Here is a 22,966-nt window from a genome sequence, read left to right as displayed (position 1 = left end):
TACAATAATTAAAGTAGAAGGACGAGTGCAGGACTATATACTCATGGTCCTAATAGATAGTGGGAGTACCCACAACTTCATTGATGAAGGGACAGCCAAGAAGATAAAGTGTAAGCTTGCTAGCACACAGCCACTATTTGTGATTGTTGCTAATGGCAGTAAGGTGGTGAGTAAGTCCACTTGCATGAGTCTCTGTTGGGAAATGCAGGGGGAGACTTTTGAAGCTGATATGTGATTGTTGAAACTCGGAGGCTATCACATGGTGCTGGGGGTAGACTGGATGATGGGGGTGAGCCTGATTAGCTTTGATTCTAATAAGATGGAAGTATCTCTCGAGAAGGAAGGCCGGGGGGTGATTCTCCAGGGTAATGTGGAGATGGTAACTTGCAAGATGATCAAGGGAAAAAAAGTTGCAGAAACTGTTCAGGAGCAAATTATCCCAGGTGGCACAACTATTTTCAATCGAGGCTAGGAAGGAACCAGAAGGTCATCAGGAGTTGGAAGGGGAGTGTATGATGGCTATCAGCAATCAACCTCAAGCCTCATGGCAGGTACACAAACTGGCCCTACTTGATATACTATTGGTTGAATTTCAAGACCTATTTGTAGAACCTAAGTCACTGCCACCTAAAAGGCCTTTTGATCATTCCATACCTCTCCAGCCAAATGTTAAACCAATAAACATTCAATCATACATATATCCTCCCAAGCTTAATCAAAAATTGAAAAGCTAGTGAAGGATATGATGAACCAATCTATAATCACACCAAGTCAAAGCCTTTTTGCCTCACCCATTTTTTTGGTTAAAAAGAAAGATGGTACATGGTGTTTTTGCATTGATTACCGTCAACTCAACACCATTACTGTCAAGAACAAATTCCCAATTCCTATCATCGAAGACCTATTAGATGAACTTAAACACGCCTCAGTGTTTTCCAAATTGGACCTCAGATTTGAATGAACCCTGATGAAATACCAAATACAGCCTTCAAGACACATCATGGCCACTACGAATTTACAACAATGTCTTTCAGGCTTACCAACGCCCCAACCACATTCCAAACCCTAATGACCCAAATCTTTGAACCCTACCTTAGAAAATTTGTGTTGGTATTCTTTGATGACATTCTGATTTATAGCCCTTCATTCACCCAACACCTAGACCACCTTAGGACTACATTTGAGGTCCTTACGTTCAACTGGTTGTATATCAAGAGGTCAAAGTGAGCTTTTGCATAGAAGCAAATGGAATATCTAGGACATTTTATTTCCAGTGTTGGAGTTAGCACAGATCCCAAAACAATAGCTGCAATGACCGCTTGGCCTAAGCCTACCAATATTAAGGCCTTAAGGGGATTTCTAGGGCTAACTGGTTATTATAGAAGGTTTATGAAGAATTATGGGGTAATCAGCAAACCCCTGACTAAGCTGTTGAAGAAATATGGGTTTAAATGGAATTTCAAGACTGAGGAGGCATTTGAACAACTAAAGAAGGGGATGAGTGAGGTACCAATGTTGGGATTACTGGATTTTAGTAAGTCATTCACACTGGAGACAAAAACCAGCAACACAAGGATAGGGGCAGTCCTGACACAAGATGGCCAGCCATTGGCTTTCATTAGCCAGGCCTTAACCCCAAGGCACCCAAGACTCGGCATCTATGATAAGGAATTATTGGCAGTTCTAGTGTCCGTTAACAAGTGGAGGCATTATTTGGAGGAAGAACAGTTCATAATTAAAACAAAGCATGAGAGCCTCAAATTCTTACTGCAACAAAAACTACACACATCTACAAAAGAAGGGAATGGCCAAATTGATAGGGTCGGATTATGTGATACAATTTAGGAAGGGAAAGGAGAATGTAGCTGCAGATGCATTATCCCACTGTTATGAAAAGGGAACATCCGCAACCATCACAGCAGTGGTGCTAGACTGGTATCAAGAAGTCACAACCAGCTATGAGACGAGGGAGTGGACAAGGGAATTATTGGAGCAACTCAACATTGATGCCAACAACAGACCAGGATACACATTAGTTAACGAGCTAGTGAGATATCAAGGCAGGTTGGTAATCGGGGATTGTGAAACACTGAAAAATAAAATCCTCCAATCCTTGCATGGATCATTACTTGGAGGACACTTGGGCATACAGAATACCTACCGAAAGATGAAGCAACTATTTTACTAACCACGTCTAAAGAAATAAATGATGGAGTATGTCATGACTTATGACACCTGTAAGAGTTGCAAACACAAGGTAGTGGCACATCCAGGCCTCCTGCAACCCTTAGCCATTCTAGAACAAGTATGGACCAATGTGACGATGGATTTCATAGAAGGATTGTCCAAATCGGAAGGGAAGAGCTATATTTCAGTAGTGGTTGACAAGTTTACAAAATTTAGCCACTTCCTGAGCCTATCATACCCCTTCACAGCACAAGAAGTGGCCAAGATCTTCTTGGACAGCACAGTGAAATTACACAGGGTTCCACGACCAATAGTATCAAACGGGAATGAGGTGTTTACCAGCTTGTTTTGGCAAGGGTTACTACAGACTATGGGCACAAAATTATACATCCACTGCCTACCATCCGGAGACAAATTGACAATCAGAGAGAGTAAATCAATGCCTAGAAACATACCTCCAGTGCCTTTGTTTCCTACAACCTAAGGGATGACATAAATGGTTGTCCCTAGCTCAGTGGTGGTACAACTCCAGCCACCACAACTCAATCAAAATGACATCATTCAAAGCTTTTTATGGCTACAAAGCATCCCTACTACCAGCTATTGGGGGGCATACTACAGTAGCAGCAATTGATGCATATTTACAGCAAAGGCAAAATATATTACAGATATTGAAGAAAAAATTGGCTAATGAAGAAAATTGGATCAAGTAAATTGTAGACAAGAAGTGAGGTAAGAGAGAATTTGCAGTAGGGGATAAGGTTTACTTAAGACTAAGGCAACCCCAGCTAAAAACCCTATCTCATCAGCAAATCTCTAAATTGGGCCCAAAATTCTATGGTCCTTATCTTGTTACGAAAAAGATAGGAAAAGTGGTTTACAGACTGCAACTATCAGAGGGAACACAGATTCACCTGGTATTCCATGTTTCCCTACTCAAGAAATTTGTCGGGACACGTGGCAAGTGCTGCAATTCCCCCTAGCCTCAGTGAAGAAGTTAGAACAGTGGAACCGATGGCTATCATGGATAACGAGTAATTTACAAGCAAGGAGCCCCTCTAATCCAGATGTTGGTCAAATAGTCCTCTCTACACCCTGACAACAACACATGGGAGTATTTACCCAAACTTCTCAAGCAATTTCCCAATACCACCTGTTGCGTTTTTGCATGGAAGATTAGCTCTAGAAGTTGAAGAAAAGAACCTATTAGAATGAAGATATTTTTCTGACTGTATTTTTTTATTCTAAGTTAGATTAGTCAACTTAGTTATTTTTATTATGAGGGGTACGTTAGTCTTTTGTATAGACTAAGTTCTATACCCTTGTAATTGCCGCCTCCCTGTAGTTTATAAATAGGAGGCGAGAGCTTGCAGTCGATCATAACACACAAATCATTCTGATTGTTCTCCATATGCAAGTGATGTTGCCGAGAGAGCGAGAGAGAGAGAGAAAGGCTTAGAGATAAAGTTAGTCCTTGTATTCTCTTGAGAGTGCAGTGAACTTGTGCGAGAGAGAGAAAAGAGGTTCTTGTATCTTCTTTCAACTAGTTTCTAGTGGATTTATTCTCGGAGAGAAGGCTGGATGTAGGATTGCTTTAAAGTAGTCCGAACTAGGATAATTCTGTGCTTCTTGGATGGTTTGATTGTTCTTATCTTTCATTTCCTTACTGTTTCAATTCTTGTTATATATATATTCTATTGTTATCTTGATTTCCGGGTGAGGAGTGAAGAGAGATTGGCAAATCTAAGTCTTGAATCAGTTTCTAAGAGCTCCTAATCATACCACCACCAATTTACTTAGTATTTCTTGAGGATAAGAAATATTTCAAGAGGGCGGCCAAGGGGGGGGGGGGGGGGGGGGGGGGGAAGTGTCATGTACCTAGACCTTAAGGCTTTTTACATTAAGGGGTAGTTATAGATATAAGGGGGTTGCACATAGCTGTAAGCATTATAGGTTGCACTCAAAGAATGGGTAACCGCTTTTGGCATTGATCTCTTGCTGTGGATCAATATGTAAGAGTTGACCCAGCCATTTTTCAAGGCATCGAAAACAATTGAAGAATTTTTTGGTTTTCCCGCCTCCAATTCTCTCTCTCCCTCTCTTGATCTTTCCTCCCCCAATTCTCTATTCTTCCCTCTCTTTCTACAAAACCACTCTCTCCCACCCAATTCTCATCCAAATCGACTAAGAATTCTCTGTCCTATCTAGAATCTGACACCGAGTTTCTTTTCATCCCAAGGAGATTGACCCAGGAGCAGTTTTTTTGTTTTTAGTGTTTCTATTTTATTTTTATTTGTTTAATTACGCCTAGTATTTAAGTTATTAGCTTTAAATACTTTTTATTTATTAGTTTTATTAAGTAGTCATGGTCTTTCAAAAAAAGAGAGATTTCTTATATTAGATGGATTCCTTGTGACGAAGACCTCCTATGTGATCAAGGATTAGTACCTTAGTATAAATAGTCTTTATTTGAAGAGACTTTGTAGGCAGATGTTTTTTATTCTCCCCAACCAGCATCTGTATATCCCATCCATGATCTCAATATATCACACCATGATCAAGGGCACCTTTAATATATATTGAGGAATATGAAACATTGCATTCTAGTGACTATCACAAGGTGAATCTAGAAACTAACTTATCACACATCAAGACGAGTGATTGTGAGGTAATTAAGCTTGCCAACTAATTGACGATAATGCCAAGGGTCAAAAATAAGCTCCCCTTGCCCCAAAAGCAACTTGATATTTGGGTCCACATGGGTCTCTATAGGCATGCATCCAAGCATCCCTATCTCCTCAAGTATATCCAAGGTATACTTCCTCTAAGAAATATAGATTTCCTGCTTTAACTGAGCCACCTCAATACTAAGGAAATATTTCAAGGGACCCAAATCCTTGGTCTAAAACTATCATTAAAGGTGAGCTTCAACTTAGTGATACCATCATCATCATTCCCTATATAACTATATCATCAACATATACACCAAGAGAATATGGTGACCAAAATGAGAGTGATAAAAGGCAAAATGATCAGCTCCACTCTGAGCTAACCTAAACTCTAAGACAACTGAACTGAATCTACCAAACTAAGCTCGAGGAGACTACTTTAAGCCACATAGGATTTTCGTAGGTGACACACTAGGCCGGTCCCTTTCACTAGAAGGTTGGCCTTGAGGCGATCAATGTGGCCATCAACACCAACTTTAATAGTAAAACCTAATGACATCCAACAATAGACTTTCCCTTTGGAAAAGGTGCAAAGCCCCAAATTCCATTAGAATGTAAAGCAAACATTTCTTCAACCATAGCATCCCACCAACCTAGATGAGATAGGGCTTCTATAATAGTCTTAGAAGAGAAATAGAAGACAAAAAAAGACGAAAGCAGAATACCCAAGAAATAAAGTGATAACTAACAAAATGTGAAATGGGATGCTAGTAGTGCAACGACGAGTACATTTACGAAAAGCAATAGGCAAGTTAAGATCAAGAACAATAAGGGATGGATTGGAGGTGGAAGGACCAATCAACATAATGGATGAGTCTAGTGAGGGCTCCATAGGTTTGTCATCGACGAGCTCTATCGTTGGGCAAATGTCGACATCACAAATAGGTCTGAAGATCAAAGCGATCAAGGCAAGATGAAGATGAAGGTGGAGAAGGAGAGGGAAGAGCAAGAAAGGGAACTAGCAAAGGTAGGCTAGGCAACACCAAGTCCTATAATGTAGAAGATGAAGGAAAATAAGGAGAGGACTCAAAAATGGTAACATGAGCAAAAAGAAAATAGCAAGCCAACTCGAGGGAGTTGCATCAATATCCCTTCTAAAGACATGAATGACCAAGAAAAACACATTTGATAGAACTAGGTAACACCGACAGTCATTGACTTTACTTACGCTCACCGACCTTGCATCCTCACTGGGTGTGGAACTTGCTCGCAATTTTTTATTTGCAGATTGCGACTTCCAGTACTTCGTACCTGCAGATTTGGTTGTGATTTCAGCGATTCCTTCCTTCACAACTGCAGATCTGGTTGTAATCCTCGAGTTCAGTTGCAACCTCTTAGTTTCTAGGCATTTTTCAGACTTGATTTTTAGCTCTGACTCCACGTGGTGAAATAAAATAATCTCTATTTCTAAAATGTATAACACAAGTTATATATACAAGAATATATTAAGTACCCTAATTACATTAGTACCCTCACTTATATACTTCAACAATGGCTAACCAAGCTCAATCACAAGGGCAGCATCTATCAAAACAAGCTTAGCTCAAATAATATGCCAATGTTTGGATGAAAACAAAAATGTTAATTACACCTATTTTCCAAGACGCCTATTGACACAACTTGCTCGATGTAATTGATGTTCATTGCACTCAAGCAATCTTGCAATTGATTTGCAATACCAACTGAAGGTCAATACTTTCATGAGGGGGTGAGAAGATTTAAATTATCATATGATAGTGGGCTGGGTAGAATGTGATACCCAATGCTACGGAATCTAGAGGAAGAAAATTTAGTAAACTCTGGAAACAACTAGAGCAGCTCCCTGTGGCTATCAGTGGTGTCATTTTATCTTTAAGTTTCTCATTACAAAGTTATACATACAAAAACAAGAAGAGGAAAGAATTAAGGAAGAAGACAATGCTATGTGAAACAAGCACTAACTTCTTGCTTGATTAATTCGACTAGAAACAAGAAAGGGATTAAATACAATAGTTATTCTTATATGTTCTCCTATAAAGTAGGAGATGAGATAAGATATGTTATCTCCTAAATTTTAGGATACCTTATCTCCTAAATTATAGATGTTAGAGTAACTCACAACACTCCACCAATTCTCTCAACTCAACTAGCTCACTACCAACTCAAGAACACACCGATAATGGAAACACATAAAGGAATAACACATACAGACACACACATAGCAAGAACACGCAAGGAATTATCCTGGTTCGGTCTTGAAAATAAGACCTACATCCAGACTAATAGGCGCCACTTTGATCCACTATCTTGAAACTTCCATGAGATGATTACAACGAGAACTAGAATCCCCCTTCGCTCATATACACTAAAAGCTATTAGGATCCTAGAGAATACAAGCTACAAACCAGCCACTCTCTACCTCTCGCACTCAATCCCAAATACAAGACAGCAACAAGAAACTAACCTTTCCCGAAAATAGGCGCGCTAAAACCTCTAATCTTTTTCCTATCCCATGACCCCTATTTATAAGATATAGGGGTGTGGGTTACAAGGTAAAACCGCTTGCCCAACTGACCGAACTAACCTAATTGGTCAGCTGCCCCTTCTAGAAACAGACCTTCTAGAAGAGAGATTAATTCTAACACTAAAACAAAAACGAATCATGCAGCAATACAACGAAAACTTGTTTTACATTTAATCTAATCTAATACAAATGTCACAACAAATTCTCCACGTATTTGTACTTTGATTAGGCTTCATCTTCGACCTTGAAATGATCTCCCCTACCCAGCATCATCACTGTCCTCCTGGATCTATCTGAAGGATCCTCATGTTGTGCTTCAGCTTTGCTGTAGGTACTGGTTTTGTAAACATATCCGCCGCATTGTCTTCACCTGCAATCTTGGTTAGAAAAACAGTTTTATCTTCAACAATTTGCCTTATGAAATGATGCCTTACATCTATATGCTTAGTTCTTTCATGATGGGCTTGATTTTTGGACAAATGTATAGCACTTTGACTATCACACATCAAAGTTGCTTGACATCTACCCCTAGGAGCTCACTAACTAGACCCTTAAGCCACATAGCTTCCTTAATTGCATCAGAAACAGCTATGTATTCTACCTCGATGGTGGACAATGCTACCACATGTTGCAAGTTTGACTTCCAACTAATTGTAGAATTCCACAGCCTAAAGACATAGCCGGTTGTGGATCTTCTCTTGTCTATGTCGACAGTATAGTCAGCATCCGAGTATCCTAGGATGCTAGCTTCCTCTCCTAACTTAGCTCCACCATAGGTTAAAGCATTCTTTATAGACCCTTTAATATATCTAAGCATCCATTTCACTGCCATCCAGTGAGATTTCCCTGGATTGGCCATAAACTGGCTGATGACACTCATTCCATGTGCCAAGTCGGGTCGAGCACACACCATGCTATACGTGATGCTGCCTACTAGACTCAAGTAAGGGGTATGCTCCATTTCCCTCTTCTCTTCTTCATCTTTAGGGGACTAGTCTAAAGATAACTTGAAATGGGTAGCAAACAGCAGACTGACTGCCTAAGCTTTAGCCATAGCGAATCTAACTAGCAGCTTTGCTAAGTAGGATTTCTGAGAAAGATATATCTTCCTATGGTGTTTATCTCTTGAAATTTCCATCCTTAGAATTTTTCTAGCTTCCCCTAGCTCTTTCATTTCAAATTCAGACCTCAATTTATCCTTGAGAAGCTGGATTTCTTGAGAGGACTGACTTGCTATAAGCATGTCATCTACATAGAGCAATAAATATATGGAAATACTAGAAGATATATGCTTAAAATAGATGCAACAATCATAGGAACTCCTAAAGTATCCATGGCCTAACATAACCGAATCAAATTTTTGGTACCACTGCCTTGGGGACTGCTTAAGTCCATACAAGGACTTTCTAAGTAAGCATACTTTCTCCACCTTTCCCTTAGCTTCAAAACCTTTTGGTTAATCTATCAAAATCCTCTCCTCTAAGTCCCCATGGAGGAAGGTGGTTGTAACATCCATTTGCTCAAGATATAAGTCCAATTGAGCAGTGATAGATAGGAGAATTCTTATGGAAGTGTGCCTCACAACTGGTGAGAACACTTCATTAAAATCAACTCCCTGAACTTGAGTGAAGCCCCTAGCCACTAGTCTAGCCTTAAACCAAGGCTTAGAATTTTCTCTTGCTCCCTCTTTAATTTTATACAGCCATTTGCAGCCTACCACATGCTGTCCTCTTGGTTTTTCAAACAATTCCCAGGCATGATTCTTCTTAAGAGATGCAATTTCAGATTTCATGGCTTCCAGCCACTTGTCTGCATCTTTTGAGGCCATTGCCTCTTCATAGGTAAGGGGTTCCTCTCCTATGGATTCTGAAGCACTATTAAAAGCATAAGCTACCAGGTCTGAGAAACCATATCTTTGGGGAGGCCTACGAGATCTAGGCTACCTATCTCTTGCCATGTTATATCTATCAGGATTAGGGGGTTCTCTAAGGCTTGAGTCTACGTCACTGTCACCTTCTTCCTCTTCCACTTGAGAAGATCCTTGGTCTTGGTCATGGTTACTTAAAGGTTTAGGATCAAGATGCTCGAAATCTGAGATATCTTGAGTCAGATTTGGGGTTTCATTTGGAATCTCCACCTGAACTGATTCTCCAGATTCTTCCTGATTTGACTGAGGTTCATTACTTCCTAATTTTATGGTAGAGTCTTCATCAAATGTTTCATCTCTAGTAACTATGGTCCTAGGTCCATTTGATTCTAAGTTCCATAGCTTGCAACCTTTAACACCTGATGGGTAACCGATAAAAAGGCATTTCTTAGCCCTAGGTTCTAGTTTACCTTGCTTTACATGTGCATAGGCTAGGCAACTGAATACTCTAAGATGGGTTAAGCTTGGTTTATGGCTGATCCACTTTTCATAAGGGGTTTGGAGGCTGATAGCTTTTGAGGGGGTTCTATTAAGGACATGGGCTACAGCAGCAACTGCTTCCCCCCAAAAAGTCTTGGGTAATTGAGAATGAAATAGCATGCACCTTACCCTTTCCAAGAGAGTTCTATTCATCCTCTCGGCAACCCCATTTTGCTTGGGATTTTCGGGAGCTGTAAGATGTCTAATTATGCCACCTTCTTTACACATTTGGTCAAACTCTTTGTTACAAAATTCCAACCCATTATCAGTTCTAATTGCCTTAACTGGCCTGCCCTTTTGGTTTTCTACCATACTCTTTCAGGATTTAAATGTGTCAAAAGTGTTATCTTTTGATTTTAGAACATATACCCACAACATTCTTGAGAAATCATCTATAATAGATAGGAAGTATCGAGAACCTCCATGGGTTTTTGTTTGGACTGATCCTCATAAATCAGAATGTATGTAGTCTAGGGGTGCTTTAGAAGAATGGATTGCTAATTTGCTGAATTTTACTTTGGCTGCCTTACTTAAAATGCAGGATTCACATTTAGGTAATTCTAGAGACTGCCCCACATCTAAAATTCCCTAGTTAGCAAGTTCCTTGAGCCCTTGCTCACTTATGTGTGACATTCTTAAATGCCACAGACTTGCTTTGGATCTAGAATTAATGCTAACAGCTGAAGCTTCACCACATAGAGTGGTGGCCTGCAATAGGTAAATCTCATTCTTTAAAACAGTCTTCATACAGATCAATGACCCCTTTGAAATCTGAAATGATCCACCATCACCTTTAAACTTAAAACCATTTATGTCTAGCTCTCCAAGAGAAACCAGATTTCTCTTCAAATCAAGGACATACTTTACTGATGTGAGGGTTCTTACGGAGCCTTCATGAAGCTTTAGCCTAATATCTCCCACCCCTTGAACCTTACATTCATGGTCATTGCCAAGCAAGACCTTTCCACCATTGATTTCCTTGAAGTTTTGCAACCACTGCTTTCTTGGGGTCATATGAAAAGAGCAGCTAGAGTCTAGAACCCACTCTAGGTTGTTTGAACATTCACTAACAATTAGGGCTTCCGAACTATCATAACCAGAGTCACAATAGTTGGCTCCTCCATCTCCTGACTTTTCTTTATCCGCTAAGTCTTTCTTTCTCTTTGGGCATAGCCGTTTAATGTGGCCTTCTTGCTGGAAATAGTAACATTTTATCGGGCCTTTCCCATTTCTAGACTTAGACCTTGATTTACCCCTAGTTTTATGTTCTTTCTTAGTGCTTCTTGACCTAACTGATAAGGCATCCCCAGGAGAGGTTTTCTCATTCATTTTGAACCTAAGTTCTTTTGAATTTAAAGAACCTATGGCATCTTCTAATGAGAGCTTATCTCTACCATGTTGAACGATGTCTACAAAATTCTCATAGGACTTAGAGAGTATAACAGAACAAAAGCCTTATCCTTTTCTTCATACTTCACTCCTATGTTCTCTAAGTCTAGGCACAGCTTATTAAAATCATCTATATGGTCATGCAATATCTGGGATTCTTGCATTTTGAAATTAAAAAACCTAGCCTTTAAGAAGAGACGGCTGGACAGCATTCTTTGGAGGTAGAGATCTTCAAGTTCTTCCAAATTTCTACTGCAGTCTTCCACTTAGAGACTTCTCGAAGTACTTTATCTCCTAGGCTTAAGATCAGAATACTGTAAGCCTTTTTGTTGATTTCTTTCTTAGTCGTTTCTTGTTCCTCAATCAGCATCGGTACTTCTTTCCCAGTGGTCGCGTCTGTTGTCTTGGCTTCTTGTTCCAGAGCTTCTTCGAGTCCTTGACTACAAAGAAGTGCTTCCATCTTTATCCTCCATAGACTGAAGTCATTTGATCCATCGAATTTTTTGATGTCAAATCTAGAGGTAGATGGCGCCATATCGTTTTTTTGAGGTGAGCGAGCTTCCTTGAGTTTCTTGAAAATCTTGATCGCCTAAGAAGACTTCTTGGCTCTGATTCCAAGTTGTTAGAGTAACTCACAACACTCCACCGATTCTCTCAACTCAACTAGCTCACTACCAACTTAAGAACACACCGATAATGGAAACACATAAAGGAATAACACATACAGACACACACACAACAAGAACACGCAAGGAATTATCCTAGTTCGGTCTTGAAAACAAGACCTACATCCAGACTGCTAGGCGCCACTTTGATCCACTATCTTGAAACTTCCATGAGATGATTACAATGAGAACTGGAATCCCCCTTCGCCCATATACACTAAAAGCTATTAGGATCCTAGAGAATACAAGCTATAAACCAGCCACTCTCTACCTCTCGCACTCAATCCCAAATACAAGACAGCAACAGGAAACTAACCTTTCCCGAAAATAGGCGCGCTAAAACCTCTAATCTTTTTCCTATCCCATGACCCCTATTTATAAGATATAGGGGCGTGGGTTACAAGATAAAACCGCTTGCCCAACTGATCGAACTAACCTAATTGGTCAGCTGCCCCTTCTAGAAACAGACCTTCTAGAAGATAGATTAATTCTAACACTAAAACAGAAACGAATCATGCAACAATACAAAGAAAACTTGTTTTACATTTAATCTAATCTAATACAAATGTCACGACAATAGAAGCTAATCAAACTTTAAAATACAAGTTTACATCTAATCTACAAGACTTTAAAGTCTTATCATTATCCCATCTTTTGAGCCTCTTCAAATTTTGAATTTCTCTTCCTCGTTCAACACTCCCCCTCAAACTGAGGAGTAGATGCTAGTCATCCCCAACTTTCCAATTAGAAATTCAAATCCGGGTCTTGCCATGGCCTTTGTGAATACATCCGCAATTTGATCATTGGTAAGAATATAAGACAAAATTATTCCCCCTTCTCCAATTTCTCGTTTTATAAAGCTTATGTCTATCCTAACATGTTTCATGCGATCATGTTGGATAGGATTCTTTACTATGCTTATTGCCGACCTACTATCGCTGTATGCCCTTGTAGGTTGAACCAAGGGTATCTTCGGATCTCCCAATAGCCTTTCTAACCAAATAACTTCACATATTCCTTCAGCTATAGTTTGAAATTCTATCTCAGCACTACTACGAGCCACCACTGATTGCTTTTTACTTCTCCATGTCACAACATTTCCCTATACCTTGGTACAATACCCAGTTGTTGACCTGTTGTCTTCACTTGAGTCTGCCCAATCTGCATCCACAAATCCTTCAATTTCTCTTTTCTTGGTTTTCTAAAACATCAACCCTTTTCCAAGGGTTCCTTTAAGATACCTTAGCACATGAAAAACGGCATCCATGTGTCTTTGTGTGGGTGAATGCATGTATTGACTTATTTTACTTACTGCATAGGCTATGTCAGGCCTAGTAAGAGACAAATAAATCAATCTTCCTACCAAACATTGGTACCTTTCCTTGTCTACAGGGACATCATCATCTTCTTCTCTTGATTTCCAGCCTTTGTCTAGTGGAGTTCCAGTAAGTCTAGAAGCCATCATCCTGGTGTCCTTTAGCAAATCAATGGTGTACTTCCTTTGTGAGATAAATAACCCTTCTCGGCTTCTAGCAACCTCCATGCCTAAGAAGTATTTCATAAGCCTGAGATCCTTGACTTCAAATTTGGCCTTCAGCTGCCCCTTTAAGGTTTCAATCCCTTGTATGTCATCTCCTGTTACAATAATATCATCAACATAAGCAATTAGAATAGATATCTTTCCATTTTCTGTGGTTTTCACAAACAAAGTATGATCGGCCTGTCCTTGTTAATACCCAAACTGAATTAAGGTTGTGCTGAACTTTTTGAACCAAACCCTAGGTGATTGCTTCAAACCATATAATGACTTCCTCAATTTGCAAACATTTCCTATACCAGCCTCATCTTCAAAACCTGATGGGATTTTCATATATATATTTCCTCATCCAAATCCCCATTTAGAAATGCATTTTTAATATCAAATTGAAATAGTGGTCAATCTAAATTTATAGCAATAGAAAGGATTACCCGGATAGAATTTAATTTGCCATAAGAGCAAAGGTCTCCTCATAGTCTATCCCATAGGTTTGAGTAAAACCTTAAGTTACCAACCGAGCTTTATATCTTTCAACACTGCCATTAGATTTGTGCTTCACAGTAAATACCCATTTGCATCCAACTATTTTCTTGTCTAAGGGTTTTTTCACTATATCCCAAGTACCATTCCCAACTAGTGTCTTCATTTCCTCCATAATTGCTGCTTTCCATTTAGGATCTTGCATAGCTCCCTGGATGTCTTTTGGAACTACTATACTGTCAACTTTAGCAATAAAACCTTTGAACATAGGAGATAACTTAGCATAAGTCAAATGATTTTTAATAGGATATTTTGCACAAGACCTTACCCCCTTTCGTAAAGCTATTGGCATTGCCCAATCTAACCCATCCTTAGGTATAGCATCACTGTCAGTGCCATGTTCTATGTTGTTTCTTGACATATCTCCATCAAAGCTGCAGTCATCCTCTGATGGAGCAGCTTTTGGTAGAGATGATTGGCACTGCTGCAGCCCTGTTTGGTTCCTTGGTCATCAGGAATAGACAAACTGAGGCTGAGAAACAATGGTTTGAGGCTGGGATGAATAGGACTGACCAGAACAATGGTCAGAAGCTGCTGATTTTGAATCAGGGGCTGTTTCAGGAACTGTTGGGGTTGTTTCAGGAGCTGTAGGGCTGGTTTCAAGAGCTGCTGGGCTGGTTTCAAGAGCTGCTGGGCTTGTTTCGGGAGCTACTGGAGTTGCTATTGTTATAGGGATTGATTTCACTGTCAGTGTATTGTCATAAGTTGGAGTTTCTCCCCCTTGAGAATACACTGGCAGTGAAAAAGGAAGAACAGAGATAGGATCAGCAGGTATATCGATGGAGGAGGTGGACTGATAGAAGGGAAGATCTTCATAGAATGTAACATTGGTGGAGATGTAATACATAAGGTTCATAGGGCAGCAACACTTGTATCCCTTTTGGGTAGGGGAATAACCAATGAATAGACATTTTAGGGCCTTGGGATCAAAGCTTAGTGTGAGAAATACTATGGTTGTGAACATAGACAACACAACCAAACACTTTAGGCTCAAGAGATTGTAAGAATGGGGCATGAGGGTATATAGCACAAAGGGCTTCAAGGGGTGTTTGGAAGTTTAATGTCTTGGAGGGAAGACGATTTATGAGATAGGCGGCCGTAAGAACTGCCTCACCCAATAAGAATTAGGGACATGAGTGGTGAACATCATGGCTCTAGCAACTTCTAAGAGATGGCTATTTTTTTTTTCGGCCACACCATTTTGTTGTGGTGTGTAGGGACAAGAACTTTGGTGCACAATCCCATTGTCAAGTAGGTAATTGGTTATGTCATGTGAAAAATATTCCCTCCCATTATCAGTTCTAAGAATATGAATAGAAGTTTGGAACATATTCAAGACAAACTTATGGAATCGTTTGAAAATACTGCTAGCTTCGGATTTCTCTTTCATAAGATATACCCAACAAGCCCCAGAGTGGTCATCCATGAAGGTAATGAACCACCTAGAGCCTAAAATATTTGGGAGTTTAGAAAGGCCCCAAATGTCACTATGAACCAAATGAAATGGTGATGAAGGTTTATCGGGTTGGATGGAATGATGAGCTCGAGTTTGTTTTGCAAGAGTACATTGTTCACATGAAAGAGTGTGATCTTTATTAATAAAGAATTGAGGGTACAAAAATTTAAGATAAGGGAAACTAGGATGTCCTAAACGTTTATGCCATAACATAGCTTTGGCATTTGAATTAACACTTAGAACAATTTTATTCGAATGGAATGGATTTGAGGGACTTCCTTTCAACCAATAGAGACCATCCTTAGCTTCAGCACTGCCAATCATCATTCCCAAGGCTTAGTCCTGAAATAAACAGAAGGATGGGAAGAAAATCATTTTGCAATTCATGTCATTTGTAATTCTATTCACTAATAACAGGTTGTAGCTTAATCCTGGCACATATAGGATTGCATTAAGTTTTAGGTTAGAAATACAAACTTTACCAAATCCTAAGGCAAGAGAAATAGTACCATCAGCCATAGAGATCTCAATCAGTGTTTGACATGGCCTATATTCAGTCATATAGTCCATAGAATTAGACATATGGTCAGATACCCCAGTGTCTATTATCCATACATCCTTAGAAAGTCGTTTTGACACCAAAGAGTAGTGAGGATCACCTTGCAAAGCAACTGATGCTGTAAATTAATGATTAGAAGGGCTAGCCAAGTTGCTACCCTGATTTAACAGTCGGTACAAGGTCTGGATTTGTTCCTCTGTTAGATTCAAATCTGTTTTTGTCCTTTATCCACTGGTTTTGGTCCATTCTCACTAGATGTAGCAGCTACATAAGCTGATCTGGTACCTTCTCTCTTATTCTTTGGCTTTCAATTGGCGGGTTTGCCATGGATCTTCTAACAAGTCTCTCGCGTATGATATGGTTTCTTGCAATGATCACACCATTGCTTCTACATCCCTGCATCTTTTTGGACAAACTTCCTTTGCTTAACAGTAACAAGAGCAGAATGTTGATGAGCTAGGCCATCAACCGATTGAAGCATCACCTTGCATCGGCTTTCTTCTCATCTAACTTCTACAAAAACTTCTCTTAAAGTAGGCAGAGGCTTAGTACCTAAAATCCTACCACGCACTTCATCTAGATCACTGTTAAGTCCATGGAGAAAATCAAAAATTCGATCTTTTTCAACCATCTTGTTGTACTTAATACTATCAGCAGCATTCTCCCAAGCAATAGTATAGAATAGGTCCATCTCATGCCATAATTCTACCAAAGTATTGAAATAATCTGTCACATTCGAGTTACCTTGTTTGGTGTTTCTTATGGCTGACCTGATTTCGAAACTTTGAGATGAATTCTCCAAATCTGAGTACATCTCTTGCACCGAATCCCAAATCTCCTTGGCTGTTTTGTGGAAGAGATATGTCCTTCCAATCCTAGGCTCCATGGAATTTATCAACCATGCCATGATGGTTGAATTTTCTGCTTCCCAAGTGCTGTAAGAGGCATATGTTGATGGAGGAGCAGAAATTGCACCGGTCAAATAGCTTGATTTTCTTTTTCGCTTGATCACTAGTAAAACGAATTGAAACCATTCCCAAAAATTACTCCCATTTAGTTTATGGTGAGTAATTTGTAGTGGATGGTTGTCAATTGGATGGCTGGACAGATTAGGGAAAGATTGAGAAGGAGTAGAGGGTTGAATCATACTCAGGGAACTAGTGGCTGAAGTTTCAGTAAGGATAGGGTTTTGATTTGCATTGGCCATGATCTTTGAGAAACGGAACAATCGGCAGAAAAAAAAAAAAAAAACTACTAAGGGTTCTTGCCTAGGGCTATAATACCATGAAACAAGCAGTGAATTCTTGCTTGATTAATTCGACTAGAAACAAGAAAGGGATTAAATACAATAGTTACTCTTATTTGTTCTCCTATAAAGTAGGAGATGAGATAAGATATGTTATCTCCTAAATTTTAGGATACCTTATCTCCCAAATTATAGAAGCTAATCAAACTTTAAAATACAAGTTTACAACATCTAATCTACAAGACTTTAAAGTCTTATCATTATCCCATCTTTTGAGCCGCTTCAAATTTTGAATTTCTCTTCCTCGTTCAACACTATGATTCTCCAATAACATATGCAATTAATTTCCATTAGCGCCATTATCTATGTCAATAATCTAACTGACAGCTAGAATAAGGTTTTGGTGAGTATCATGTGTATTTGAGTCACTATTATTTGGAAAATAGCACATCAAAAGCCAAGTTACTTCCCAAGTGTAACCATTATTTGGCTGTATTGCTCCACCACAAAATACTCCTTTTTTCTTTAGCAATCCAAAGAAACTTTTGAATAATAGACATATATTCCAAAAACGTAATTTTCCAGAAATTTCAGTTTATAAAAGAGTTCAATGTGAAAGATATCCAAGATATAATCCCATCTCAACAAAAGAAAGTGCAATAATTTCCTCGCCATATTCAGAAAATCTGAAAGCATAAATTCAATCCCAACAGCATCCATACAGAAGTATAGCTCATAAAACCAGGATGTACAATGCTCAAGTGTATAATATTCTTCTTGTGTGCATGTGTATTGGATTACATCTGAATTCAAATGCCTCCATTTATTCACTTACAGATTCTGTACCATCTGGATTTCGTGCAATCCTCCAGCGCACCGTATTGTTGTCTAGGCGAATACGTTTCTTAGATCCAGACTCATCAGTCACAAAGACATCCTCTTCAACATAGGTCTTGGGATCAAATGGCTTTGGATCAATGCCCATTATATTAGAAACTTTAATCATGTTCATCTGCAATAAGAAATCCCTCATCAGAATAAACCAAAGAAAAAGTAAAAAAGAGAAAAAGACAAGAAATATTTTGTTATTGAACTACACACAAGTTCCATTTTCTTTTCATGCTTTTCCAGGAGATCTGGAGAAAGCTGCAATGTTGCTGGTCCTCCCTTCCCGAAAGGAAGAGCATGAAATTCTTTTTCATACACTGACAGTAACTACTTCCAGTTTTTCTTTTTCATATATTCTCTTTTCGTTTTCATACACAACATATATCTTTTTCATATATGTTGTGCAACGTATCACAGGCATGTTGATGCCTCCTCTGACATCACCTTATTGAACAGGAATGTTGAAGTATCTACACAAGCCACATGTGCTACAAAACTGGAGAAGATGCCTCCTCTGACATCAGCTTATTGAACAACGAGGAAAGCACACATCAAATATTTGAACAAACGCCAGTTCTTTTAACATCTTTTCCCAAATGATTTTCTCACCATTATGATACAAAAAAAAAATGGGTAGACCATCCATACCATACAAACAAGAGTGTGCACTCATCATAACAAGGACAGAGTGAAAATCTTGTAGGGCCAACAACCAACCAAGTGTAAGTGTTGATCTATGATCTCTCTAGCACAAAATGTTGTTACAGATAAGCTATCCAAAAAAGAAATGTCTTCATCAAGCGTCCATTAGAAGAAAAAAAAAGAAGCACAGTTTAAAGAACAAGATAATTTGGTTTGGGTTTATCATACCTAATCCTTTTTTTATTATTACCCATTAGTCTATATTTGCATCTATTTTATATAGTACAAGTCAGATCAGTGTAGAGAAATATAATGACAACATACGCGCCAAGCCTAAACCAATAGGTCATGTCAGCTACATAGATCCTAGCTCACCGAAAATCTCCGTCTGCACAGCCATTATAACCCATGTCATGCCTAGGAGCTTCCCACCAAGTGTTCTTCTTTTCCTTTTTTTTTTTTTTTTTGTCTTTCTACTTTTTTGTCACAAGCTGTTCTATTCCATTTGCTTTCCTTGCAAGAATATCTACTGATCTTCTCACATGATCAAACCATGTCAATCACATCTCACTCATCTTATCTCCAATAGGAGCCACACAAACCTTATTACAAATAACCACATTTGTAATTTTGTCTCTTTTTTTTTATGGCTACACATTCACCATAACATTCTCATCAAAATTACACTTATATTTTACACGTTAGTGTTTAATATTTTATTGCTCCTATAGTCATGATCCATCTGTAAAGATATAATGAAGATATCAGGGGTCTTGTTTCAGTTGCTACAAGTTTCAAGGTCAATTCTTTTCATTATGCACAACCACAAACAACATAAGAATTTGAAATGCCTATATGCCCTATGCTAGAGCTTATGCACTATTCTGGTTCTTAAATAAATTTCTCCAAGCTTGTAGCAAATGTATAGTGGAGACAAATAATAGTCTTCCCCATAGACAAACCAGAAGCATGTATCCATTTCAATAAACATTTTTTAATTGGAAGCACTGCTGCTTTTATAATGCTATTGAATGATAATCCCATGCAATGTTGCACCACAAGATCATTTGCATTCAGAGTCACAAGGTAAGATGTGCTTATGAGGTGACTCTGGAACTTTAACATGGCCAATAATCATGAAAAAAATATCTTTTCAGTAATAAACCAATCATGTTGAACATTCTATGTAAACAGAATTAGTTCCATCTATGCAGTTCCTAAGTGTGATACAGAAATTATATAATTAGAAACATCATAGCCGCAAATAGGAAAAAAGGATCAAAACAGACCTTATCTGGGAGAGCTGGTGGAGGGCGGAGTGGAATCTCTAGCTCCAATGGAGGGCCAGTTGGTTTCTCCTTAATTTTGGACTCAAGGTTCTCTTCTTCAGATTCATATAGAGCATCTTCATCAGGAACCATTTCTTCAGGTCTCGGACTCCTCTCATAGCTCCCTTCCTCTTCCATAAGGGATCTCTACAAAAGGAAACCCCAAAGCTTTGGATTCCTTGTTGCATTAAATAGAAGTCATAAATAAAGAACAAACTCGGGTCAAATTTTTATAGAAACCTGATACAGACATTTAAATCATCCTCAGCATTATTCTGAACTGTGTACTCAACTTGTTCCTCATCATCAGAGTCACCAAATACATCACGAATCTCTGGAGCTGAGTTTGAAATGTGAGTCTCATCTTTATCCTCCCCAGGTGACCTACTATGGAAAGTTTAATATATTAATACTTCATATTACATTATATTAATTAATACTTCATATTACATTTCAACGTACAGAACAGTACAGTAATAAAATAGGCCCCATTGTGGCACAGCAGAGGAATACTAGAACTTTGAAAATCGTGAAAGGAAAACCCACTGTAATCTCCATACATTATCATCAAGAAGAACTAATGATAAGCGCTCAATCAGCAAAGATTAATGGTATAAAAAACATTAGGAAAACACAAAGCTTTCCTTCATTAGCGAGTACTGGTTCGAAACTAAACTAATAACCAAACATAACTGGAATGAAACATGGAAGAACCCCAAAAATGTAAAATTAGTTAGTCTCACACAACCATTAAGAAGGTAGATACAGAAAAAGGGCACTAAAGGAAGAAGCAAGAGAGCAAGGAACAGAAAGAAGCACACCAACAAACAATAAATCTAAGAAAATTGTCAAGCAGTAACAGGAATAAATAAACTTGCTATAAATTTCCTTCGAGTCATGTAGAACATGAAAGAAAGAACAAAGAGGAAGTCTGCAAAATACCTCAAACTCCTAGCCTGATCAACCTCCTCGTCTTCATCATCATTATAATGGTTTTCCACAGACCTTTCTGAACCACTTTCAATCACATCACGTCTCCTACTTGTAACTACCCTTTGGCCGTACTCTTCCTTCTCATCACTATCTGTTTCTTTTCCTTGGCTTTCTTCCCTTTGATCAGCCACATCCACTTCCTGAGAACTTTGATCTCGATCACCTTCACTTTCTGCAGGATCATGCTCTGCATCACGCATGTCACCTTCACTCTCAACTTCTGCTTCTCCTTGACCTTCAACTTCAGCTTCACCTTCTCCCTCAGGCTCCAGACCTCTATCCCCCTCATCCTGGACCAAAAGTCATGAGAGAAAGATAATACTTGGTCCCAATGTGGTTTAACTTTAAGACGTATATACTATGTAAAAATGGATATTTAAAGTAAATCAATTAAACATGTCAAATATATACCACAACCAAAATATGTATTAAACGATCAATGACTCAAAGCCAAATCAACCAAATTCTTTGATTTTTTTAAACCTGCAGTTGAATACGATAGTCCATTAGAGAGGAGTACCAAATCAATAACGTTAGATGGTGTAACAGGCTGAGTTGAGCCCCTTTCAACCTTCTCCTTGGGACCAAATGACATATCAACTACGAATGTTACAAATAAAACCGACGCAATCCAATGAACAATTCACCTCCAACCCCCACCACCACCACCACCAAAAACGAAAAACGAAAAACCCTACGTGGCATTCATAACCCCAACTTCACCATTCTTCAGTAAATTATAGACAACTGATACTGCGTTGTTTCACAATGAATTACCAACTTTAAGCCTGCGGAATTAGGCCTCAAATTATCAAATTACTACTCAATCTCCAAACAGAAACCCTAACGTGCAACGCCCCGTAAATTGAGACAAAATAAGAAATTGACAAAATAAGAACATACAGAAACGTAGTCGGGCTGACGATTCGATTCGTGCTCAGATTCGATCTCCTCTTCTTCCTCTTCTTCTTCCTCTTCGTCCTCGGACTGATCACCGAATAGGTTTTGCATCATCTGATGCCTTTTCTCTTCCCCCACCATCTCTCGTTTCCTGTATCTCGGAATCTCTCTCTATTTCTCCTCTGTAGAGTTCGATTAAGCTCGCTCGAAAGCAGCTACTTCGAGCCCTGGGCTAGGAATACATAATGGTTTTTGTGGAAAACAAATTTGTGTGTAATTGGATTACTAGGGCGGAATGCACGCTGGGACGACGGATAAAATTGCATTATGTACTTCTTTTATGTAAATAGTATTTCTAGTTATTTTTTAATTTAATATTATATTATAATTTTGTTATTATTAGTTAATTTCAGTTTATTATTCAAAATAATTAAAATATTATTATATATTTTCTCAATTCCTCTTTTTTTCTCCCTCTATAACTGCCTTTCTCTGTTGACTTTCGTACCTTTTTTTCTTATATATAAAAATTTGTTCATCCACATATATTTCAGCTATTGATCTAAGATTTTATATGATCAAATCCCTCATCCTAGAATTGTGATTTGTTAGTAGCAATCCTTAGGATTGCCTTTCCCTCTTCTTTTTTCTTCTCTCTGCCTTTCCCTCTTCTTTTTTCTTCTCTCTCTCTCTCTCTCTCTCTATATATATATATCTCTACATTTATATATCATTCCTTCTCTAAACCTCTTAACAAAGTTAGGGTTTGATTTGTTATAAATAAGTACAAATTGAACCTCAAGTTCGATTTATAAAGATTGAGTTATGGATGTTCAATTTGTCTATATTAGTCTTAAAATAGATCGAAATTAAAATTGGAATCGACAAAAACACTTAAACTAAAAATTAGATAAGAAAGACAAGAATAGGTCAAACTAATCTAATTTACATAAACTATATGAATGTATATTACTATAAACTGCATATGTGTATACAT

General features: G+C 38.5%; 1 protein-coding gene across 5 annotated transcripts in view; it reads right to left on the bottom strand.

Moving 5' to 3' along the window:
* The window catches only part of LOC127789848 (protein LEO1 homolog), a 67,622-nt gene extending 45,346 nt beyond the window's left edge, over positions 1 to 22,276 (bottom strand). For 2 of the 5 annotated variants that reach the window (XR_008020673.1, XM_052318878.1), the window contains exons 1-5: positions 21,973 to 22,276; positions 21,019 to 21,359; positions 20,328 to 20,463; positions 20,038 to 20,223; positions 18,054 to 18,230 (exon numbers count right to left, since the gene is read on the bottom strand). Coding sequence is in view for 4 of the 5 variants with exons in the window: in XM_052318878.1 (XP_052174838.1) it covers positions 18,054 to 18,230; positions 20,038 to 20,223; positions 20,328 to 20,463; positions 21,019 to 21,359; positions 21,973 to 22,110 (978 nt within the window). In the remaining variant the exon portion in view is untranslated. The remainder of the gene's footprint in view (positions 1 to 18,053; positions 18,231 to 20,037; positions 20,224 to 20,327; positions 20,464 to 21,018; positions 21,360 to 21,972) is intronic. The other 3 variants (XM_052318879.1, XM_052318876.1, XM_052318877.1) reach the window with 3 other exon arrangements.
* Between the last annotated feature and the right edge of the window lie 690 nt (positions 22,277 to 22,966).

Source organism: Diospyros lotus, chromosome 14, assembly GCF_014633365.1.
Source record: "Diospyros lotus cultivar Yz01 chromosome 14, ASM1463336v1, whole genome shotgun sequence".
In the NCBI taxonomy this organism is placed as follows: Eukaryota; Viridiplantae; Streptophyta; class Magnoliopsida; order Ericales; family Ebenaceae; genus Diospyros; species Diospyros lotus.
Note: the sequence above shows the minus strand (reverse complement) of the source record. Positions and strands in the feature narration are given on the sequence as shown.